The sequence below is a fragment of the Rhagoletis zephyria genome, unplaced genomic scaffold, assembly GCF_001687245.7.
Source record: "Rhagoletis zephyria isolate East Lansing unplaced genomic scaffold, Rhagoletis_zephyria_1.1 Rzeph_scaffold_00018, whole genome shotgun sequence".
Classification (NCBI taxonomy): Eukaryota; Metazoa; Arthropoda; class Insecta; order Diptera; family Tephritidae; genus Rhagoletis; species Rhagoletis zephyria.
Window position 1 is genome coordinate 853276 of NW_016157102.1, and position 23199 is coordinate 876474.

Sequence of the window (23199 nt, forward strand, 5' to 3'; positions counted from 1 at the left end):
TTTTCAATTGGCGTCAGTTAGCACAGAAGAGAAATGACTGGCGTGCTGTTTTGGACTCGGCCAAAATCGCTTAGGCGGTTACAGCGCCAAATAAGAAGAAGAAGAATACCTCGCATAGTTACCCATTTAAATTGGTTTTTATATCTAAATCGCGTTAAACTAGTCACATGTTTCTTGCCAGCTACCAACAGGGTTGCTTAGGTAGCTAAAAGGAAATTTTACCCGAGTTGAGCGTTCCTTTGTCGCTCGCTTACAAAAAAAAATGCACCTAATGTAACCGTATGTATGTACATTGTTCAGCACAAGGGTCGCCACAATTTCGCCGTTAGCTCAATTATACCCTTGGGCGTATGAGTAACTTTTTTATACGAGCGATTTTGTACTGTCGCTCTGAGCAATCGATGAATACAAGAAAATACATAAAGCCCGGCGATTTCTTGGCCCTATTTTTCCTAAAATCCCACCTAATTTTTCAATTTGGCACAAGGTGCTAAGATTATACTTTTGATAGGTGTATAGTACTATTGGAATAAATTTTTGGGGAATATTTCATTTTATTTTGGAACGGAACTTTTGTTTTAGCCCCGTGGTTCTTTCTTTATTGCTACATGGAAAAGAAGAAATAATCTTCATTTAATTAAAACAAAAAATCCCCTTATTTAACACCTTTATTTTTTTTATTTGGCACTTTTTACCGCCAATATGACTGACATCTCCTAGCTTAGGATATTTGGATGCGCTGTTAACAACCATAGATATACATATCTATATAACAATATCTAGTTCTGTTCGTCGGGCAAAAAATGTGTACGAGTTTGTACGAATTATCATAATTTTTGTTTAAATCGCGTTGGTGCTGGCCAAAATATTATCCATCACTCAAAAACTGGGAGCGCAAAGTGGCAGTTCTCGTGGAGAGAAGTTGCAATTCGTAATCGGAATGCAATCGCAACCATAGTCGATTTAGGAGATCCGACATTCAATATGTATGTGAAAGGCAGACTAACAAGAAATATACATGAATATCCTGTTTTTGTCTATCTGAAAGATATTAAACATTCTATAAAAATTTATTATGCTTGAAATGCAACTGTGGACACCAGCTGGCAGAAAAACTTGCAAATACCTGCTAATTTGCATTCATGCAAAAATTTGCAAGTTTCTCTACATGAGAGCGAATTTGAGAGGATTATTTTCTTGCTCTCTGATATTTTGAGTGTTGTATAATTCTTTCTGGATTTTCGCTGAAAAAACATAATAGCTGAAATACAATGCCGGCGAACGGCGAACTCACCACAGCGAAATTCGCGCTGTCAAAATTAGAACACCCGCACGCATATGAAATTGAACACAGCAAAAGCGAAATGCGAAGTTCGCTTGGCGGCGTTTCATGGCGATAGATTTATTTCTATCGCCCTGCTGGGCGATGACAGCTGTGCGTGCCAAAGGTGGCCGTATTTGTTTTTTGCTTTCAAAGTTTTAAAAGAAAACAACCTAAACACGATTTATTTTTGTTGTTTGAAAAATATAGTTGTGGATTCGTTAAATCTGGCTTGAAACAAATTATTTATAATAATCTTTCTTTGTTTTACATTTATATTTGTTATAATTTCCTCATTTCTAAATATGGTTTAGTTTTTTCTAAATATGGTCACCCAAATTATAAAGGCGACCAAATGGGATCAGCTGTTTTCGCTACCGCTCTAATTCTGTTTAAGTAGGCGAAATAGCTGGGCGAACGGTGAACGACAGCATCGCCCAATTCGGCGAAGTTTGCCGTTCGCCGGTATTGTATTTCAAGCATAAAATCGCCTTTGCGGTATGTTTGCAGTAACAGCTGATAGCGATATCAGAAGAAGCGATTTCATAAGAATAAATACATATGTACGTATGTATGTATGTAAGTGCCATAGTGAATTAGTTTATGGGTACACGAACAAAAAGCGTTTATTGTGATGCCGGTATCAGACGGTGTGACACGTCTAAAATAAAAATTATCCACAACAACGTCACAATTGCTCAACTAGAAAGCGACCTTTTTCCTACACATACATTAACATGCATATATACAGATATATGTATAATATAAACAACTGATTATTTCGATCTACATGGACTTTGTTTTCTATTTATTTGTTCAAAATAAAAGCTTTATTCTCTTTTACATTTTTAAGAGTGTCTTAAAAGCTTAGTTGTCACTACTCGTAATATTTTAAAGAGTCATTGTGTAAGAGAGTTGAATAAAAGCGTGCGAGTGCCAACCAAAGGCGTACCTATGCTCTTAAATATAGTTACATACTTACGATATACTATGTGCCTACAGATGTATGTATGTATGTATGTACATAGGTAACTTAACAAACTGCTAAGGCCTTTAAAAACATGTACATACATACATATATATATAAGTATGTATGTATGTAGGTAGTAACTAGTCTAGTTTGTCGAAAAATACTTAATTAATTACTTAAAACAATGTACTTACCGCTCATACGATCCGTTCGCACTGAAGCCTTGGAAAAATACCATAGCTAACGCTTCCCTCATTTTTATGTGAGGTATCGAATAAACGCGGTTTTTTTTTCGAAAAAAAAAATTTTTAAGAAAAAATGGGAACTCAAAAATGAAACCATTACTTAAAATAAATTTGGAGTTTGCCAAATTATAAAAATAGGTTTCTTAGCATTTTGTTGCATTGCCGTAAAGAAGTTCCTAAATTTTGTTTAAAAGCATGCTATAAGGGGGATTTTGGTATGAAGAATCCATTTCCGGTCTTATCTTTTTTTATGAATTTCATCAAAGTGAAATTTTTCATATTTACTCCGAAACCTATTTTCGCAATTCGGCAAACTCAAATTAATTTTAGACGCATGGTTTCTTCAGCAAATTTGCATAGAATTACACATAGAATCTTCCTATGCTATACGTGAATAGTAAAAATTAACCCGCCCTAATGTATGTATATCTACCTATGCTAATATATATTTTGAAAGCCGTTTTCTCTGTTCGCAAAGCTCAAGAACGGCTACACGGATTTTCTTGAAATCGTAAAGGGAATATTTCTGCTTAAAAATTTCTCCGCTAAGTGGCTCTGGATACGGTTTATTACTAAAAATCGTGTTTATGATCCGATTTGGCGCATACTCGAGATTTGTATTGGTAACGGTAAGTCCAAAAAGAGCCGTCAGGTGGCGCTGGAGTCGAGTTATTACTAAAAATCGTCAAGTGGGAAAAAGTGCCGTGAATATCCGATTACATTGAGTTGAGTATATCGAACTCTGATGTGTTCCGATTGGACCAATGAATTTAATTTGCCAATATTACTATGCGTTAAACCTACAGGACAGCGGTCAATCTCAAATGACCTCCCTTAAAGTTATTCGAATTTATTTCGTTGTGCGATTAAACGTGCTATGAAATGCCAGATCATTAGAGTATTTCAAGAACTTCTTCACGGATATAACACTTTTGTTATTTTATTTAAGACGGCAATAAAATATGCTTCTGGCGACGACCAACCCATAACCTTAGCAGATAAATATGCCACTGGAAATCGTGAGCGCGAATTTTTGCTGGAAATGTTGGACCAAAATGTTTCAATCAAAAAAAAAATAACTTTGGACGGGACGAAGTTCGCTAGTACATTATATAAGGAGCGCAAAAACTATTAAAAAAGTATCCATATTTGAGCGTTGTGTGCAGTTTTCAATATTGCTATCGATATTTCAATAATTTTTTTTTTTTATTTGTTCTACTGTTCTGATGTCGATATCATCATCATCCCCTTTGTCAGTTATGTATGTATTTGATTAAAGTGCTTTTAATGTTTTTGTTTTCATCTCATACGCATTTCAATATATACATAAAATGTAAACAATTTTTATTTTATTTATCTGGCATATCATAACAGATTAATACATATCGAGCCCTAACCGCCAAAATAACGTAAGCGACAATTTTTTCAAAATTTTCTTTTTGATACAGAAATATTCCTAGAGCATCTAGATGCATTTCTGCATCAAAAATAAAATTTTGAAAAAAATGACGCTTACGTTATTTTGGCGGTTAGGGCTCGATATTTTCAAACTGAATCGTGAATGTTTTTATTTCTTTTTCTCCAACGATACACTTTTATCAACAACAATAACATAACCATATCGGTTGTCATAAACACTTGCGGTGAAAAATAATAATTCTGCTCCGCACTGTGATGTAATTGTAAAATGACTAACTTTTTTTTGGTTTTTGTTTTTCGCTGCCTGTCCGGCGACGCAGTTGCAAAAGCAAATGCATTTAATGCAGTAGTTTAATGATGGAATGCAATTAAGGCGAGTTGTTTTTGTTTACGACAAACTTTTCATTTGCGTTACGAGGAACAAAACAAAAACAATATAAAAAAAAACTAGCAAGTTGATAAATGAATTGTGTGCTGCGACGTGCAGTGAAAAAAAAAAAAACGAATAGTAACCACAACAATCCAATTGAAACACAAATGTGCGAACATAACGATTGTTTATGCTAGAATTTGTTTACTTGCTGAATTTTACAGTAAGTGCGTAAATACAAGATGTACCTATGTATGTATGTATGTGAATCCAATATGCGAAGTACGGTGTGCACTGAGAAAAAATCTTACCTTCAACATGGGTCAGAAATGCCGATTGATAAAGCAGCCATTTCTCTCGAATCCGGACCATATTTCGCTAAACAATTTTTATTTTCGATCTTTTGCTGATATATCGTATGACGAAATGTGGCACTTCTCCTGGATGGTTTCTGAAATAAAAAAATTGAAATAAATGATTTAAAAGGATTTCACTAAAATCGACTCTGCGATAGATTCAGCAATATGTAGATGCGGATGTTTCCGACAGTACACATTTAATTACCTCGCTTTTATTAGGTTGGGATGTAACTATGTAATAATGATGCGCCTAAAAGATGCAGTCTTTAGTTTTTATACCCGAGCACACTTGTGCACAAAGGTATTATAACTTTCTTCACATAACGCATCGAGATAGATATAGACAAATGTATACATAAATGATCAGAATGAAATAAGAAATCGATTAAGCGGCGACTGTCTGTCCGTCCGACCGTCCGTCCGTCTGAGCACACGATAGCTCGAGTAAAAATTGAGATATCTTAACGAAACTTGGTACGTGTACTTCCTTTCGGCGTATGGCGGATGGTATTGAAAGTGGGCAAAATCGGACAATAACCACGCCTACCTCCCATATAACGGTAATTTTCAGCAATACGAAAATACGACATTTTAGTAACTACTGAAGTTTATTCACTCAAAATTGATATTTACAGTAATTTTTAGACGTAAAATAAGAATATTATAAATTTTTGTAAAATGGGCGTGGCCACGCCCCCTTATGGTTACATGTGTATATCTTGGTAGCCACTGCACCAATTTCTTCCAAACTTGGCACAGTTGTTGGCCTTGGTACAACATCCCAAAAACATTTTTTAAATCTGGCAATAACCACGCCCACATTCCATATAACGGTAATTTAGAGAAATACGAAATAGTCGATAAATCAGTTAATATTAAAGCTAATTTATTCATAATTGATGCTTGCAACAATTCTTTACCAAGAAATGTATTTATGGTGAAATTTTGCAAAATGGGCGTGGCACCGCCCACTTATGATCAGATATACATATGTATCTCGGTAACCATCCTACCAGTTTATACTAAACTCGGTATGGTTATTGTACTATCCACACAAAAGCATTCGTTGAAAATTATTGAAATCGGACTAAAATTACGGCCGCTTTTCATATAACGGTACATTTCAGAAATGCTTGAAACTTCAATATTTCGAAATTTAAGGACGCTAATTTACTCAAAATTGATGCTAAAAACAATCCCTTGAAAAGAAGTAACATTTTTTGGAAATGGGCGTAATATCGCTCACATATGACTATATAAGTTTATCTCATTATGTCTAACTGAACATTCTATCGAAGATGTTTAAAATAGGGGTAAAAGCACCCCTGCTTACCATGTAGTAGTAGGTAGTTTTCGGAAAAGTAAAAAAAAAAACTATATTTGATATTTGCGCCGGGTATCCAATGTTCGGCTCCGCCCGAACTTAGACTTGTTTACTTGTTTAAACTATAATTTTTTATTTTTATTAGCTTATTATTATGATTGCTTTATAAAGATTTAGTAAGAATTAGACAACGATTTGAGACATGTGCCACTGCTTTTTCTAAGCATAATTGTACATATCTACCTATACATACATACGTATTAGCGTTTATGTTTTTAACGTTTATGCTGAATCACTACACTAAACGGTTGTTCACTAACAGCCACACGCCACGAACCTGGCCCCCAGCTGACAACTGCGCTGCCTAAATGGGTGTCAAAAGCATAGCAATCAACACCAGAGTCAGTCGCTGACAGGCCCCCATATTTTGCGACCAATGGCTGCTCAATGCGGAAGCGGTGAAACGTTAAATATACATACAACATAGGTATGTAAATACATGTGCATACATACACGTACTATATACATACATACATACATCGTATAGTAGATGCCAAGTATGCACAAACGTGAGATTATTGACTTGTTTTGAACGCATTTGCTGGCGCCGCGTCTAAAGCAATATGTGTTGCTCCAACGCCCGCACTCACTCACTTCATTCGATTGAAAGTTGTTTACATTTTTGATCAGGCCGGCAATGATACGAGGGGCGTTCTGTAGATCTCATGATATGTTACAAATGTGGTAGAAAAACAGTCAATCGCTGCACATCGGAGTATTTGTGCTATAAAACCGGTCAAAAGTCCGATTTATCAACTTTGATAAAAGTGTCTTTAAACATATCGTCGATGTTTTTGCAAAACCGCCCATCGACCAATTGCAAAAGAAAGAAAAGATTAAAATCTTGATGCAAATTTTTTTCTACTTTTTTAAGATAAGTATAATTAGTCTTTTTCTCATAAAACGCCTAATTATGATTAAGAGGCCGTGTATTCTTTTTTTACTTAGCAGAAAAACACACCAAATGAGTTTGCTGTTTTTTTTTTTGCAGGATGTAGCATTATAGACCAAAAAGTAAAGTATGCCAAAAATCCGAAGGCGCTTTTTGACAATCAGCTAAGGCGTTTTTTTTTATTACAATGCTTCTTTCTTTAAAGACTTTTCAATACTTTAATTTTTTAACACCAATTTTTTGAATCAAAGTAATAACAATTATTTAAATAAAATTACCCAGATAGTTTCTTTAGCCGCTTCTTCAAAGCACTTACATACATACATACATACATATGCAGCGAGCCTCGTATCATAACGCATTCCCGCGAAATGGCACATTTTACGAGCAGAATTAGCTGACGTCGTCACATGGTTCGCTGTTGATTTCTGTAAGATCTACTTTTGTTGGTTTTATTTACTCCTTGTTTATATATTTTAGTGCGTAGTACAATTAAATATTTTATTATGTATGTACATATATTTTAAAAGCAAAAATCCAATGGATCACTAAAAAGTGTATTGGTGGACGAGCCCATTCACGTCCGGTTATGCGATACCGAATGCTTTTTTCTTTCTTGCTGGTCATTTTGTGATTTGCACGAATATTTTGAATAAAATAAAATAACATACTTTTTTCGCGGGAGTAGATGTTAGATTAGGTATGTAATTCAGTCCTTCCAAAGCGCTATGAAATTAGAATTATCATAAAGTTTAGAAAATGTCATGCGGTGTTTCTAAATGCCGAAATTTGTCATTAAATTGCTGGTCATTTGGTATCGGAAACACTTCATTCTTACCTTGATATACATACATATTTAATTCTTAGTACTAGCCTACATTTTCGAGTTTTTTTTTAGAACTGCTATCTGTAGGTATCTTATCGAGCCCTAACCGCCAAAATAACGTAAGCGACATTTTTTTTCAAAATTTTCTTTTTGATGCAGAAATATTCCTAGAGCATCTAGATGCATTCTGCATCAAAAATAAAATTTTCAAAAAAATTTCGCTTACGTTATTTTGGCGGTTAGGGCTCGATATGTTTACCGAGAATCAAAATAGAATTATTAATGAATAGTGCAATCTTATGTATGTTGTTATTATTTACAGATTTCCTACATATAACTACTTGCATATTGTATTTTACTTTTGTATTAGGAAAAATAATTTCATTAAATAAGTAGTATGGACTTTCCAAATTGATCTACGTAGAACAAATAAAACACTTAGGCACTACAGATAAGATTGTTTTGAGCGTTTCAGTAAAATAAATAAAAATGTACAAATCAACCACTTAAAAGATTTGTGTTCTACTTGATTACTCAGTTCACTCAAAGAGAAATTGTCCCCGCGATTTCCCTCAATTGAGCACTTAGTATAATAAATGTAAATTTAAACATAAAAAATATGCGCACATGCAAAGCAGTGTCGATACAGCTACGGTCAACATACGTCTAGTTAATAGAAAATTGTGCGATCTTCAATTAACACATTGCAAAATGTTGCTTAATGTATCTACATTAAACAAATACACTATTCACAAGTTTTAAATTACTTCTATACCCATATGTATGTATGTATGTATGTATATACCAAAATTTTGGCTTTATTTTCGAATATATAACATTTAGGGTATGAAGCTTACAGCTGATTTTTTAGAATTTGTTTGCCGAAGGTATTGCGGTTTTTTTCCATATAAAAATAGTTTGTGCTTATTTGTTATACGGAAGTCAATTTTTAGCGATCTGAAACTTGCACATTATTACACTAAAATTGAATGGGCTCGAAAACTGCATACTTTAAAAAATTCTAAGACTTCTGCAAAAAGAGTTTGAAATTTCGATAAAAATTTACTGAATTTTTTCAAGCAGTGAAGCCGAAACAGTAACCGTTTAAAACCGTTTCAAGCACAGAAACCGGTTCCAATCGGTTTCGAGAATACTATAAATAGCAGCTGTAGGATCTGGCAACCACAAACATATTTTCTTCAGTAGCATAACTATGCCGTTACTAGATCAATAATTTGCTTTCAAATTAATCACACATATGAGGAGTTGCCACTCGTAGGGGTTTTCTACTTTTCATGTTTTATTAAACACAATTTTCTGCAAACAAAAGCTCACCACTTCCCATCACTTCTCGTTCGGTTGCTTAAGTTGCCCATCGTCTTGAAAGAAAAATTGTTTTCAAGCTGATAGGCAATTTGCAAAGTTTGAGTGTGAGTGATTCGGAGGCTTTTTCTTTGTACGAATTAAAATTAACCACATTGTTTAGGGTCGCAAAAAATTTTAGCAAACCTTGTATGGTATATGCATATTTATTTAATAAATAATCTTTTTTGTCAAACTTGTTTTCATAGTTCTTTTTTCAAAACCGAAACCGAAGTCGAACACTTTGCAAGACTTAAACCGAGACCGGAACGTTATTTTGATTCGGTTTCATTATTTGATTTTTTTTAGTTTTCTACAAATTCTGAAACTTGGGTTTTATGGGTTTTGGTAGAGAATGAACTGTGTTTCAATTAAAAATATATAACAAGCCCCATATAAATCCACACTTCACACTTTGTACAAAAATTTTAAAACTTCAATAAATTTTATCAAAATACCCCAAAAATTTCAAACTTTTTATTTATAAATTTTAAATTTAAATAGAACAAACGCTAGAAAATCGCGTTGATTTTTAATAATTTTGTTGCTGACGCTGCTAGGCTTTTTCTTTCATATAATAAGAAATTTTTTGCATATTTTACAGGAAAGTAAATGCACAACACCTTCAGATGATAGAAAGTTATTAAAAATCAACGCAATGTGTTAGCGTCTTGAAACTTGCACATTAAAATTTAATGGGTTATAAAAGTGCATTTCTACCTAAAATTTTTCTAAAATTGCCGAGTACAAAGTACAAAAGTTTTGGGGAGTTTTAGTAAAATTTGTTGATTTTTTTTAAATTTTTGTATAACGTTTGAAATGTGGATTTGTATAGTGCTTGTTATATAGGCGCTAGACTTTTATAAAAGAAAATATTAAACATCGAGGAAACAAAAGAATAAGAGCCAAACCTGGTCAAAATAAACTGTATGTGTTTATATTTTGAAATTTGTAAACTCTTAGCAAGCTTCTTTTTGTATTAGTAAAACTGGTTGGACCTTCGAGTAACGCCAGTTAGATAGTGCACTAAAAAATATTTAAAATTGCCTTTATTCTAAACATATGGGTCGAAAACATGTTTATGCATACATACATATTCGTATAAATAAATTATACTTTATAAATTGAATGATCTTCCGCATATAAATACTTGAATACAGCCAATGCCTTCGCGCTGTCGTTTTTTATTTCCCTATAATGTTTTATTCGTATGATCGAAGTAGACGCTCTAAATAAAACCAATATATATATATACTTTACATACAAATAAATTGATTTTAATCACATAAATCTTTTTTTATTTCTTCTATTAATTCTGTCTTAATTTTTTTTTCATTTTGATATTATCAAAAAGACAGAGTGCATATATAGTCACACAATATCTGCATAGGTATGTTAGCATTTATATACATACATACAACATACATATTTCGTATTTTCTCTTATTGGGAGCCTCTCTTATTGGGAGCCTCTCAGTATGCGACCTTGTAGACTTTCTAACGGCCGGCCACTCGTGGCTTTAATATTTTGCTTTAACCATTTTTTGTATTTATTTATAGTTGCGTTCCAGCAGCAGTAAGATTTTCAGGTTTTGCAGAATTTACTTAGTCGGAGACCCGTTTCCAAAGCGTAAAATATACATACTCTCAGTTAGAAGGTGCAGGATTTAATCCGAATTTTTTGTTCTGGCAAATACATAAAAACTATCAAATGAAGAGCAGTGTTGCATTCGTAAATAACAAGTAAAAGAGTTGAAGCAAACTATAGCAAATATTTTTAGCAGAATAGAAGCACCAAAATAACGAAATATTTTAAGAAGTAAGTAAAATTTTGTGTAGAAGAATTTTGGCGCCTGCCTGAATAAATAGTTTTGTAAATAAATATTTGATATTTACATACTTGCCGGGAAAATGGCTAATTGCATTGCAGCAGTTTTTTTTGTTGTATTCCGTTGCTCTCTCTTGTAAGAGATATTTTGCTTTTTGACAGATCTACTGGTTTTAGCCCAAAAATGGCTGGAACGCACCTAAAATGTTTATTTGTGTAGATGATGTTTCTAGTATTCCATACATTAATAAAAAATGAGCTCGTTCCCTTACTTACTATGTAACATTACAATTCGTCGCGATATATATATGAAGCTAGATTTTGGAACAGCTTGGAATCGCAAGACAATGCTGTAATTGTGAAATTTGCCTTGGAGGCTTTCTAGCAACCAACAGCCAAAGAATTATGTTTCATCTTGTTACTATTTTATTATTGTAACTACGCTCCCGACTTTCTATTCGTCGAAAGTGTTCTAATACTATGTCTCCATTGGGGGATTTAATGAAGATTTAACCATCTGCCGATATTTAACGTTAACGTCTTTCGAGATTATAAAATTTAATATCGAAAGGCAGCAGATTTAAATTAAATCTTCGTTAAATCTTCAATAATATTGATCAATAAATACAATTTGTTGTGTGGGGCAACCACAAATTCACATGCCATACGCCAAATGGCATTTGTATTTTCAATATACAGTTGCGGACATAGAAATCTAGCCGATTAAAAAAACCATGTATTTTCGTAAATATTTTTAGGCGACTTTTTATATTTTGGTTCGTCTTAAAGGAAAATTTTTAATATTGACATAACTTAGGTCGTAGGTTTTTTCTTAACAGCGGTTGCCCCCGAGTGTATTTCTGTCATGAAAAAAAAAACAACTAATAAAAATACCCTCGCTGTTCGGAGTCGGCATAAAACTGACAACATCAAGGCGCACGTCTAAATCGAAGGAGAAGCTCGGCCAAACACTAGCATACATACATATGTGTAAGCGCCAACTATTATTACTACATATTATTATTTTACGCGCTGCAACGTAAAATTTATAAAATTCGGTAATGGTTCTGCTGCGATAACATTGCACCAAACTTCCTCTAGCAATCAATTCGACTTAAGAAATATCCATATTGGCAGTCATATTTGCTAGCTAGGTCTTCATTATATGCCAAAGGTCCCCGATGCGATTTGCGGTTCCCTCTTATGAAGAAGAGAGTTTCTTTCCCCAACAGCTCTTTCTTTCCGCAAATGTTGTTTTTTACCATTTTGATAATTTTTCATAAATTCGGGAAAATGATTCGGAGTATGGTAACATTCGTTACATTTTCTATATACGTATGCATACATATTTACCACAAATAAGAAGCCAACAATATTGAGAATTCACATAGTGCAATTCCGCTCCAGGCACCTTCCTTTTTTTATCTGTCTTATATTTCCATGTCCGCAACTGTATTTATAAAATCATACATGAGCAAACGTAAACTTTTTAAAAATGTACGCGTCAAACAATCTCGTTGTGGCAATGGAGACGGTTGTGATTTAGCATCTGGATTTATCAAATCTTAATAGGTAGATCTCTCAATGGAGACATATCATAAATTATATTTACTAAATATCTTACGGGAAAATGCAATACACCCTTAATTTAAGGATTTTTTATAAAACCATTTTTAACATAAATCTTCACTTGTAGCAACACAGCTCTACAAAGTTTTGAATGTTAAGAGTATTGCCTTCAGACCAGGTATGGGCAGCGTTGGCACTTGCTTATGGAGTTTTTGATGTTTGAGAATTTTCTAACGTGACTACACCAAAGTTTATTTATTATAAAATTTTCGAAAATTTTAGCAGTGTTTATTTCACCTAGATAAAAAAGGTTTTGTCACTACATTTTGTGTGACAGCACATAAACGCTCGCCACAAGCTGGAGGAAAAGTTCGTTTTACATTGCTTATGCTGAGCCTTAAGAAATAAAATTTCGTATAAACAGAATCAAATCGCTGAGCGAACTTCGTTGGAAGAAATTTCGCTGTCAAAATTACAACACAGCAATATACATATATGAGATTGCACACATAGAAAGCGACGACGAAGCTCGTCACAAAATCAGCTATCAGTGAAAAAATTGTTTTGTTTTTTTACTTCTCTACCAGATAATTATCAGGAAGAAGCAGAATGGGAAAATTTGAGGATTCATCTTTTCGCTTGAATATCATCACCCGACTGCAACGCTCCGTTCGACAAAATTCGCTCAGCGATTTGGTTTTTTTTTTATGGGTCATTCCATACAATATTTACACCTCAATATTTTTTTGGGGTGAAATATATTTTTTTACATTCTTTATCGAAAAAAAAGATAACACCTATTAATTTATTTTGTCATGATATTCGAAAATCTCGAAAAAATAAAATCCCGAAATTTCGAACTCAAGAATTTTGCAGTTAATAAACTATTTGTCGGAGAAAATCAGTTAAGGTATCAAAATGTGCGTAATTACCTCGGCTTTCCATGAGAGTGTGAGATAGATTAAAATAAAAAAATGTTTGCATTAAAAAATCGCATTTTTTATTTTTTATTTTTATTTTTATTTTTTTTTATTAACTTCATCATGTTTGATTTTTATTTTTTTCAAACTGAATAGTTGTCAAACTTTATGGAGTATGCTGTAAAAATTTGAGAATGGAAACACCAAAACTGTAGAAGTTACTAGTTTTTTAACCGACTTCCAAAAAAGGAGGAGGTTATCAGTTCGTCGGAATAATTTTTTTATTTTTTTTATTTTTTTTTATTTTTTATTTTTTTTTATTTTTTTTTTTATGTATGTTACCGCTTAACTTTGGAGCACGATTTCCGATAATTCTTTCTGCAATGGAAAGGTAATGTCTCAGAGGTGGTCCCATACCAATTTGGTTAAGATCCGATCATTGAATCATGAAATATATAGCTATATATATATTTTTTTTAAGTCGGTTTTTTTTTGCTAAAAATTACTTGTTCATACCTGCGTACATAAACTTTAGTATAAAATTATACTTTTAAATATACATATGCATACATACATAGATATTTGAGTTGCATGAACTATTAAGATGATAAATTTTTATTTTAGCTTTTTATAATAATTTGGTTTTACATAAATATGTATACACTTAGGTCTTTGTTTTATGCGGTACATGCGTTCCTCAGAAAGCCGCATACAAAAATTCTTTACTTTCATACAAAAACAGGGGATGCGTTCCAGCATTTTCAAAAACCGCATAAATTCAGATACTCCATGTAAAAAATTCTAAAAAACCGCATAGAAAACCCAGTGAGGCAATATTAAGCAAAAAAAAAAATATTTCTTCACTTCATGAAATAAATAAAATTTTATCTGTATTTTAACCAAAAACAAAAAAAAAAAATACCACAATAAATATATGAATTATGTAAGAATACAAATACAAAATATTTATCAGAAGCATTGTCTCTCAAAAAAGGAGAAAATGGTTTGAAAAACCGCATAAATTCAAATCCGCATAAAAAGAGACCTAAGTGAATATCTAATGTGTACATATATCCACAAAGATTGTAAATTTATTATCTACTAACATACTAGTATACTTAGTACATACATGTACATAAATATGTACATGTGTATATAAGTAAATATCCCATTTATGAGTCACCGAAATGGTGGCAAGGTTTATTGCCTCTTCAAACAAAAATCTACAAAATTATCGATATCGTTCTATGAGCAATTGATCAATCTATGAGCATGACAATAAAAATATCAATTTTGAATATTTTGAGATTAAAATTTCTTGTGAAGAAAAAATTAATAACATAAAAATTAATTAAGGAAAATCAATTTAAAAATAATAGCAGATATCAGGAAGCGGGCATTTCATTGAAATTCGTTTGGTTTCCAATGCGGAAAGAGATCTAAGGAAGGTATTCGCAAAAAGTGGCATGTATCAATAGAATTGTAAGAGAATGGTGCGAAATTATTTTAAAGTGTATATCATCGCTTGCCGCGTAATACCTCATATCTGCCAAGTGCAATAGTTGCGTTCCCTAACTCGGAAGACTGGCTTCTCTGGCTTCTCTTGCTTTTTGACAGTTTTACAGGTTTTATCCAGAAAAGTTGGGAACGCAACTAATACCACGTATAAGGTAGTCCGAAAATAGCAAAAACCCTTACAAACTTTTGAAAGAATTTCTAACTGAACTTACCAAATATGAGCTTCTACTGCAATTAAATTGATAGAGTAGGCAACCATTGAGACGTGGTAACCAAAACGCGGTATTGCGAGACAAGCTATAGCATACATATTCAGCCTCATTGCGAGAGTCGTGTCGAATGCAAGTCGTTTTTCGCGAGTCGAATCGTATCGAAAATTGCAGGTCATTGCCTAAAATTACAACTCGACTAATGTATTAAAATGGAAAAACTTGGCAGCACTACATAGTTTTCGACGATTTTCGTCGTTTGCTTATTTCAGTACGACAGTTGGCAAAGCCAATATTTTCGAGTCGTACAATTTAGCCTAACTTATGACTTACGTAATGAGGCTGATTGTGTACATATGGTCGATTATTTGACTGGCCTCGTTACAATCGTACGCATTTTTCCTTCCTTGTGCTTACATAATATGTAGTATATAAAATTTTACATTGTATACTTTTTTCACATTCCTTAAAAAAACATTAAAAATGTTATTGCTAATGTTGTTGTTGTTTGTTTAAGAATTAAACTGGATTTAACACCGAATTTACAAAAACAACTTGTGGACCATCTAGTAGAAGAGCCAAGTAGTTGAAGTTGGAGCTGGTTTTAACAATGTAATTTTTTGACGAAAAAAATTTTCGACATATTTTTACACAACTTTATCTCCTTTACCCATGCCTTTCCACTCTGATCTAATAGCTCAGCCAGCCACCGACGTAAAACCGTAGACCGTGTCAGCTGACACGACCTATCTTATGGGATTCTTGTCTTAACGAAAACTCACCTCCGCATGACGTTGTTGTTGCTTCTCTCTCTCTCTATCAACAGCAATTTCATATGTTGATGCGAACGGCGGGTACGGAAGGTCGCTCCGTCGGTGGCTGGTTGAGCTGTAAATCAATCGATAGAACGTTTTTGGTCCCACTTGACAATAGGATAGCTTAGGATCTTTTGCATAAGCTCTTGCATTTGCATATTCGACGTATTTCACAACAATAAAATGCACACGGTTGCAAATCCAAGACCATTTCCACAACATCCTGAACAGCCCTAATGTGTTTTCACTCATTTGACGACAAATGCCATTAAATTTGACATAGTGAAAACCAGCCTTTAGAAAATATGTGGAGTTTATATTGCTGAGTGGCATTGAATGCGCCCTACCATTCCGGTCGCCCTTCGCAGGGGCGAAGTATACCTCCGAGTATATTTCTGCCGAGTGTATTTCGGCCCTGAATTTGTTGGATTTTATATCACGGTATGTGTAAATTGAGCTTAAAGTCATTTATTGCCAATACAATTTTACATAACTAAGCGCACGATCAATGATGCCCCTTAATGCATTCCACTCCCATTTGGGGTTGCCACAACTGCCAGCCCTCACCAGTATTTACTCAAGTTTTTTGTCTTGAGTACTTTTTATGTAGATATATATGAATAACTGCAAGTAATATTGCGGCTTCGTTCAGTAACAAACCATAACATATACTTCTATGTTTATACATATGCGTGTATCTAAATATGTACATTAGTGTGCGCCTTATTTGTATGTAAACAATTTTTTTTTTTTAAGCTATCAAAGCAGGACTCCCTCGCATAACGGAAAGACATGCCTCAAGAGACGCTAATTCATTAAATTTCACAAAGAATAAGAAAATGAACCTATGTACATGGGCGAATCCGAGAAATAGTCAACCAAAATCGCAAAAAATGCATGCATTTCGAATTCTCTCATTTTTCTGTAAAAAAAAGCATAGTACAACATATTCTTATTTCATATTTCTTTTCACATTTATTTGAGACATCTGGTTTGCCCCTCCTACTTCTTGAAACAAAGCTCTAAATAGCATTGGCTTCAATCACTATATCTTTTAATAAAATACAACAATAACGCTTTAAACAAAGCAATTTTCTCAACGGAAAAAAGAGTAACGTCCGTAACGTAACGTCCCGAACGCACATATACGATTGTTTTAAAGTTAATCCAACCTTTGCAAACTTTTTATCACATTTTGTAAACTTCATTATTTTCTCTTCAAAGTATTTTTGTAGATTGTGCTCACCATGCATTACAATTTACGCAAATCGGTTGACTATCGAAAGTCATATCAAAATCGGTAAGGTCCGAAAATAAATTTCGAAGGCAAATACTACACCGATATTAACTTAAATTCAAATTTCCATCATTTTGATCTCATAAGTACTGCTATAAACTTTCAAACTTCTTACTTATAATATTTTTGTTGGCAAAAATGTTAAAAGAAACGTCCGAACGTAACGTCCGCAACGCTAGGATTTGCCCATATATATTTCAGTAAAAAGAGCTTACTTATTTCATATCAGCCAATGGATTTTAATTTCTCGTCATGCTTGGAAGTTATAGAGCTTTTATGAGGTAACTTTGGGGCTCTTGAGGTACGTCTTTCCATTATGCGATTTTTAGCAGAGCACATTTCTTTGACCAAATGAACCTATCGAGCGGGAGTCTTGCTTTCTAAATCAAAGTTGAAAAATAGGCCGCACCCTAATATACGTATGTATGTATATGAATATCGGCCGCTGAAGTTGAGAGTGAGTGAGACCTGGGTGCGCTTATCACACACAGCGTTTCTTGTTGCGCCTGTGTTCTATGAAATCTTATCTCCAATGCGCGCGTACTGAGATAAGAACTTCATAAAAAGCTGACGAAGCGATATAGCAATTTTTATAAATTTTAATGCCAGAAGTGCTATTTGCGGCAAGCTGTACGTACAAATATCTATTTTTACATGTGTAATTAAATTGAATACTTAAATCCAGCAGAAACTAATGTTGCGATATAAGAAAAGTGTGAAACTCTTAGAAGCAATTTCGCATAATGAAAAGCTCAATAAATCAGTGGTGTTTGTGTTGCGTTTAAATAAATAAATAAGTGTACTTTTTATATATACAACAATAATGAATCGTTTATATGTAGTTACTAATTTTACGTAAATACATACTTACATACATACATACATACAGCACTTGCTACAAATCCATACACGCGTTGTCACGGTGAAAGATAAACAAATCAGTAATTGCACTTATGATGAAACTAACCAAAATGCAATTTAAATCAAACATGTGTATATAAAACATATCATCTCGTAGAATAATGCAAAAAATTAAAAAATTAAATGTGGCTTTAAAAAATAAGTAGAAAATGGTTCTGGGTAATTCTAGTGTTTTTGCATTTCATGTCATGAAAAAGTAGTTTATATGTGCGTGATTTTCTGGAGTGTTTAAATAAATAAAACGACACTCCCTGCCGGAAATTTATTACAAACTAACAAATGCCAAATAAATCAAAAAGTCATAGTTATTCGTACAAGAATATCACAGAAATCTACATATATCTTCAATGGTTCACTCGTAATCGAAAGCATATTCCGGTGTGTCTGCTTGCATTTCCATGCGTCATACCTTTGCTTTGTCGACTAAATATATGATCCCTGTAAATTCCTGAATATTGTACCTATGTATATGACGCGAAACGGCTTGTTACGCCAAACCTTTTTTTAATGAAGGTAGAAGAGAAGTAGTGGTTTTTTTCAAGTCCCAATTCTGTTATTTAAAAAAAGCATTCCTACTTAAAAAAAATCGTCGAAAATGGTATAAGAGCGGTAGTTAAAGGATCACTTTAATCCACTATTAGTAAGATGTCGCAAGGGACAATGGATAAACCGAAGACGGAAACCACTACTACATATTTACAAATAGTAGCAGAAGACAGCAGTTGAAGCATACATCTCGCGGGAGAACTTTCATACCATATTAAATTAGGCTGGTGGTTATGGCGACCACCGAAGCTGAGTGGTTAGAGGTGCGTACTTCTTCTCCGTACTACTCAGATTCCGTTTCTGCTGTGAGCAACATCAAAAACGATTTTTTTTTTTAACGGTCGCTCTCGGTAGGTCTCGAAGATCTCTTCCTGTTAAGCGGAACTTCTGATATGTTTCCTCATCATCATCCTCTAAGCTTCTGTGACATGGGGATGCTGTTTGATATTACGTCTCAACGCGTGAACATCCACCGGACAGCGTCCTGTCAATACCAGAATTAAGAATGGCGACTTTGTGAACCCAAGAAAATCCGATCGCTGGTCGCGGTTCTCGTTCGGCTAGTGTGGAATTTCAGTTGCACTTGTTCGGTCGCGAAACTAATTCGAGCTTGCCTTCCCCCAATATCACTATGGCCTGATATCCATATAAGCCTGACTGGAAAGTATGTAATCAGCTGCCACTGAATGCAAGTGCAGGTATTCCCCTGCTGGGCTTGAGCGCCTTACCTACGATATGCTAAGCGAACTTCTTTGACAGAGTGGGATTGAGCCCAAGAGTAAGAGAACACAAAAAACATTACGGGCTACTTTGCCAATTATCCTCCTGCTGCGGTAGAAAGTCACTGATGTCTTGTTCACTTTCTACTCAATATTAGGTTTCCACGACAGCTGCCCATATAGAATCCATACGAAGTATTTGATTCTGTCAGTAAGATGAGTTCCGTCTTTCGAGGATTAACAGCGATTCCACCTCTTGCAGACCACTTTGTCACCAGGTCAAAGCAGATACGCTTTGCTCAACTCATAGAGAGTATCCACAAATTTACTCAGAGAGAGAGAGAGACCACCACCCTTTGGGTGGCCCCTCTTTCTCCCACTCTGAGGGCACTACCCCACTCCGCCGCGATAGTTATGTCGCAGAGCATACCATATGCCTCATTTTTTTTACCCCACGCTTATCTCGGGATCTGCGGTTCGTTCCTAGAGAAAAACAGTTTAGTTTATTTAATTAAAATTCATAAGCATATAAACTACTTTTGCCTAAACAAAGTTATTGGATTACATACACATAAATAACCTACAAATTCATGAACTTCATTGTATAATACTCAACCCGGGAAAGGTGGCTTTGATAATAACAAATGTACCTCTATCAATGAAATCGGAGCAGATTTTTCCTAAATCATATCTAAAATTTCTTCCACAAACAGATTTGATTCAGTAGTACGTTCCACAAGAAGCAACCAGAAGCAGAGATCGAATATCTCCTCGACATATCGCTATGCCGCTATTTACAAAAAAGGGTCCGAAATTCGGTAGAACAGACTCTGAACTTGCCGCTAACTCTTCTTCCACCGCCGCTAGCACCAACGCGTACAACGACCACAACAACACATCGGCTAACGGCAAAACCAACACAATGAATGGTACCAACGCGAATTCCCGCATAGACCCATACATTCCCAAGCCTCAACTGATATTTCACTGTCAACTGGCGCACGGCAGCCCCACGGGCTTGATAACCGGCTTTGCGAGCGTACGAGAACTCTACAAGAAAATCGCCGAGTGTTATGATATACCCGTGGAAGAGATACTTTTCTGCACCCTGAATTCACACAAAGTAGATATGACAAAATTGCTGGGCGGCCAAATCGGCCTGGACGATTTTATATTCGCTCATCGAAAGGGGCGACCGAAGGAGATTGAGATTATCAAATCGGAAGATGCGCTCGGCCTTACAATAACGGATAATGGCGCCGGCTATGCATTCATCAAGCGCATCAAAGAAGGTTCGGTAATTGACCGCATCGAACACATCGGCGTCGGCGATCACATCGAGAAATTGAATGAGGTAACCATGGTGGGAAAACGACATTACGAGGTGGCGCGACTGCTGAAGGATATACCCACGGGCACAACATTTACGTTGCGTTTGGTGGAACCGATGAAGAGTGGATTTCAAGGTATTGGACCGCGCACACAGTCGAGAGCGCCATCTGGTCGTGGCTACGGCAGCGGCAAGGAAACATTGCGGTTTAAGGCGAACGGCAATGTGGAGATCGAGGACAAGTTTGACGAATCTACGCAATCGGGCATTGAGGCGATCAATAATTTGCTGGAATCGTTTATGGGCATAAATGACACAGAGTTGGCGACGCAAATATGGGATCTGGGCGCAAACAAATCCAATTCAATGGACTTTGCGGAGGCTATCGATAATTCCGATTTGGAGTCGTTCGGCTTCACCGATGATTTCATTATCGAACTGTGGGGTGCTATAACGGATGCTAGACGTCGAAAGACGGCAAAGAATTAAAAATGAATTGTCCAAAAGTAGTAAGAGAGGGAATGGGGTGGAAGAAAAGTGAATCAATAGGATCAAATTTAATAAATATGAAAGAACTAGATATGGAAAATTATTTGCGAAATAGTGTTGTTTGTTAATATGAAAATTAAGGTATTGTTTTCACTACTTAGGAAAATGTGGGTGGCATATCAATGTATTTATTTTAAAAAAAGTATACTAAATGCGCATTTTGTTAGTTATACATACATACGTAGTAAATGTACTCCTATTGATATTGTTTAATGTTAATTATATTAAAAATATAATGACATTCGTGAATTCAAGAAAATCAAATTTGTACGTAAATAAGTTGTTTCTGCCAATTTATATACATATATACTGCATGCATATAAATATAAATATACAATATTTATTCGTTTATTCATTTAATTATAACAGATAATTAAAATGTTTTAGAATTTAAAAGCGTATATTTACAGCTAGAAGTGAAGAGGAAGCAATGTTTAAACGGAACATGTAAAAATACAAATAAAACCCCAAATGCAATACATATTTACACTCAAACCTCTACTTATTCATTATTTATCGAAAATTGTATTATTATGGTAAGTTTTCGTTTCTGCTATTGTTTTGTGTTTTTTTCTTTTTTTTTTTAAATGCCCAATTCTATTAGCAGGTTTTCATTATTTCTTTTCGTTTCTTTCAAAAAATGCCCTTCCCCGGCGCAAAATGTGTTTGATGTTACTTGTCTTGTGTCTTGTAGTTGTCTAGCTCAGGGGCTCCCAAACTTTTAAGATGATGAAACCCTTACCAAATACTTTTCATTTTATAGGACCCCACATCAAATAATTAAAAATCGAAGGCAGTTTAATTTAAATATGAATAAAAACTTTTACTAGAAATAGTTTAAATATTTTAAATTTTAATATGAAGAATGAATCAGTTTCACTGTCATTAATTATTGCTTTATCAGGGTTTCCAAGCTTTATTTTAACGATCACGCTTATTTTGCTTTTTTCAATGTATAATAGTCAATTACGGACCTTTTCAAGGAAACGGGAAAGAAATAAAGTGCTACTATTTCGTGTGTGTTAGAATCGTAGCGTCCAAGGAGTTTTGACATCTGATATTTTACAGCCTGCTGTCGCAGTTTTTCAATCCGAAATAATGGCAATTTCTGTTGAAAACAAGGGGGCGTTGTACTCTTCACAAGCAAATTTAAGCAAGCCATAGTAGATTAATAAATTTTTTCTTGGCAATTTCTTAGGTTTTTTTTTTAGAAATGTTTACAAATAATAAGATAAAAACAGATTTGATTTTTTTAATTCGTAACTTCAATTGCATTTCTGCTTGGATACAAAAATTTAAAACCAATGGTTTGTCTCTACGGGAAAGCATTGGTGTTATTGAAGAGATTAAAAACAATTTGTCTCAAATGGAGATTAACGAATATTTAAAAAATTAAAACGACCAGGGTAGATCTCTCTTATTTGAGAACATCAAGCAACACTGGATTTTTTACAATATATGCAACAATTTTTATTGTATATTTTTCCGACAATTTTATATAAAAAATATGGTTCATTCCACAACAAAAAATATAAAAATATAATTTCTAAACTTTGTGCAAAACTCGCGTAAATTCAGTAAATTTTCAGGCAAATTTTCAACTTTTTAATCAGATTTTTTAGAATTTTTTTGAGTATGCAGATTTGTAGCCCAATTTCATCGTAATAAAGTCGAAGTTCTAAGTAGCTACGAATTACCGTTGATTTTTGGCAATTTTTTTCCCCCGCAGTCCCATCCATACAAAAAAGTTTTTCGAAAATACTTTATATGGAAAAAATACCTTCAACAAAAAGAATCTCAAAAATCTATGCGATATTTGACTCACTCAGAA

General features: G+C 34.2%; 2 protein-coding genes across 4 annotated transcripts in view; both read left to right on the top strand.

The window, feature by feature from the left end:
* Positions 1-23199, top strand: part of Lpin (phosphatidate phosphatase LPIN) — a 71844-nt gene that overhangs the window by 12816 nt on the left and 35829 nt on the right. The window lies entirely within an intron of this gene.
* On the top strand, positions 17810-21858 carry kermit (PDZ domain-containing protein GIPC-like protein kermit). 3 transcript variants are annotated; one of them, XM_017613990.1, is made up of 2 exons: positions 17810-17933; positions 20203-21858. In XM_017613990.1, the coding sequence occupies exon 2, from the start codon at positions 20274-20276 to the stop codon at positions 21306-21308; it is 1035 nt and encodes a 344-aa protein (XP_017469479.1). In that variant the 5' UTR covers positions 17810-17933; positions 20203-20273; the 3' UTR covers positions 21309-21858. The 3 variants fall into 3 exon arrangements, with proteins under 3 accessions (XP_017469479.1, XP_017469489.1, XP_017469483.1); XM_017614000.1 differs by lacking the exon at positions 17810-17933 and adding an exon at positions 17940-18102; XM_017613994.1 differs by lacking the exon at positions 17810-17933 and adding an exon at positions 17940-18071.

What these genes read in the sequence shown, in the direction of transcription:
- kermit (XM_017613990.1), top strand. Translation starts at nt 20,274, where the DNA reads ATGCCGCTATTTACAAAAAAGGGTCCGAAATTCGGTAGAACAGACTCT.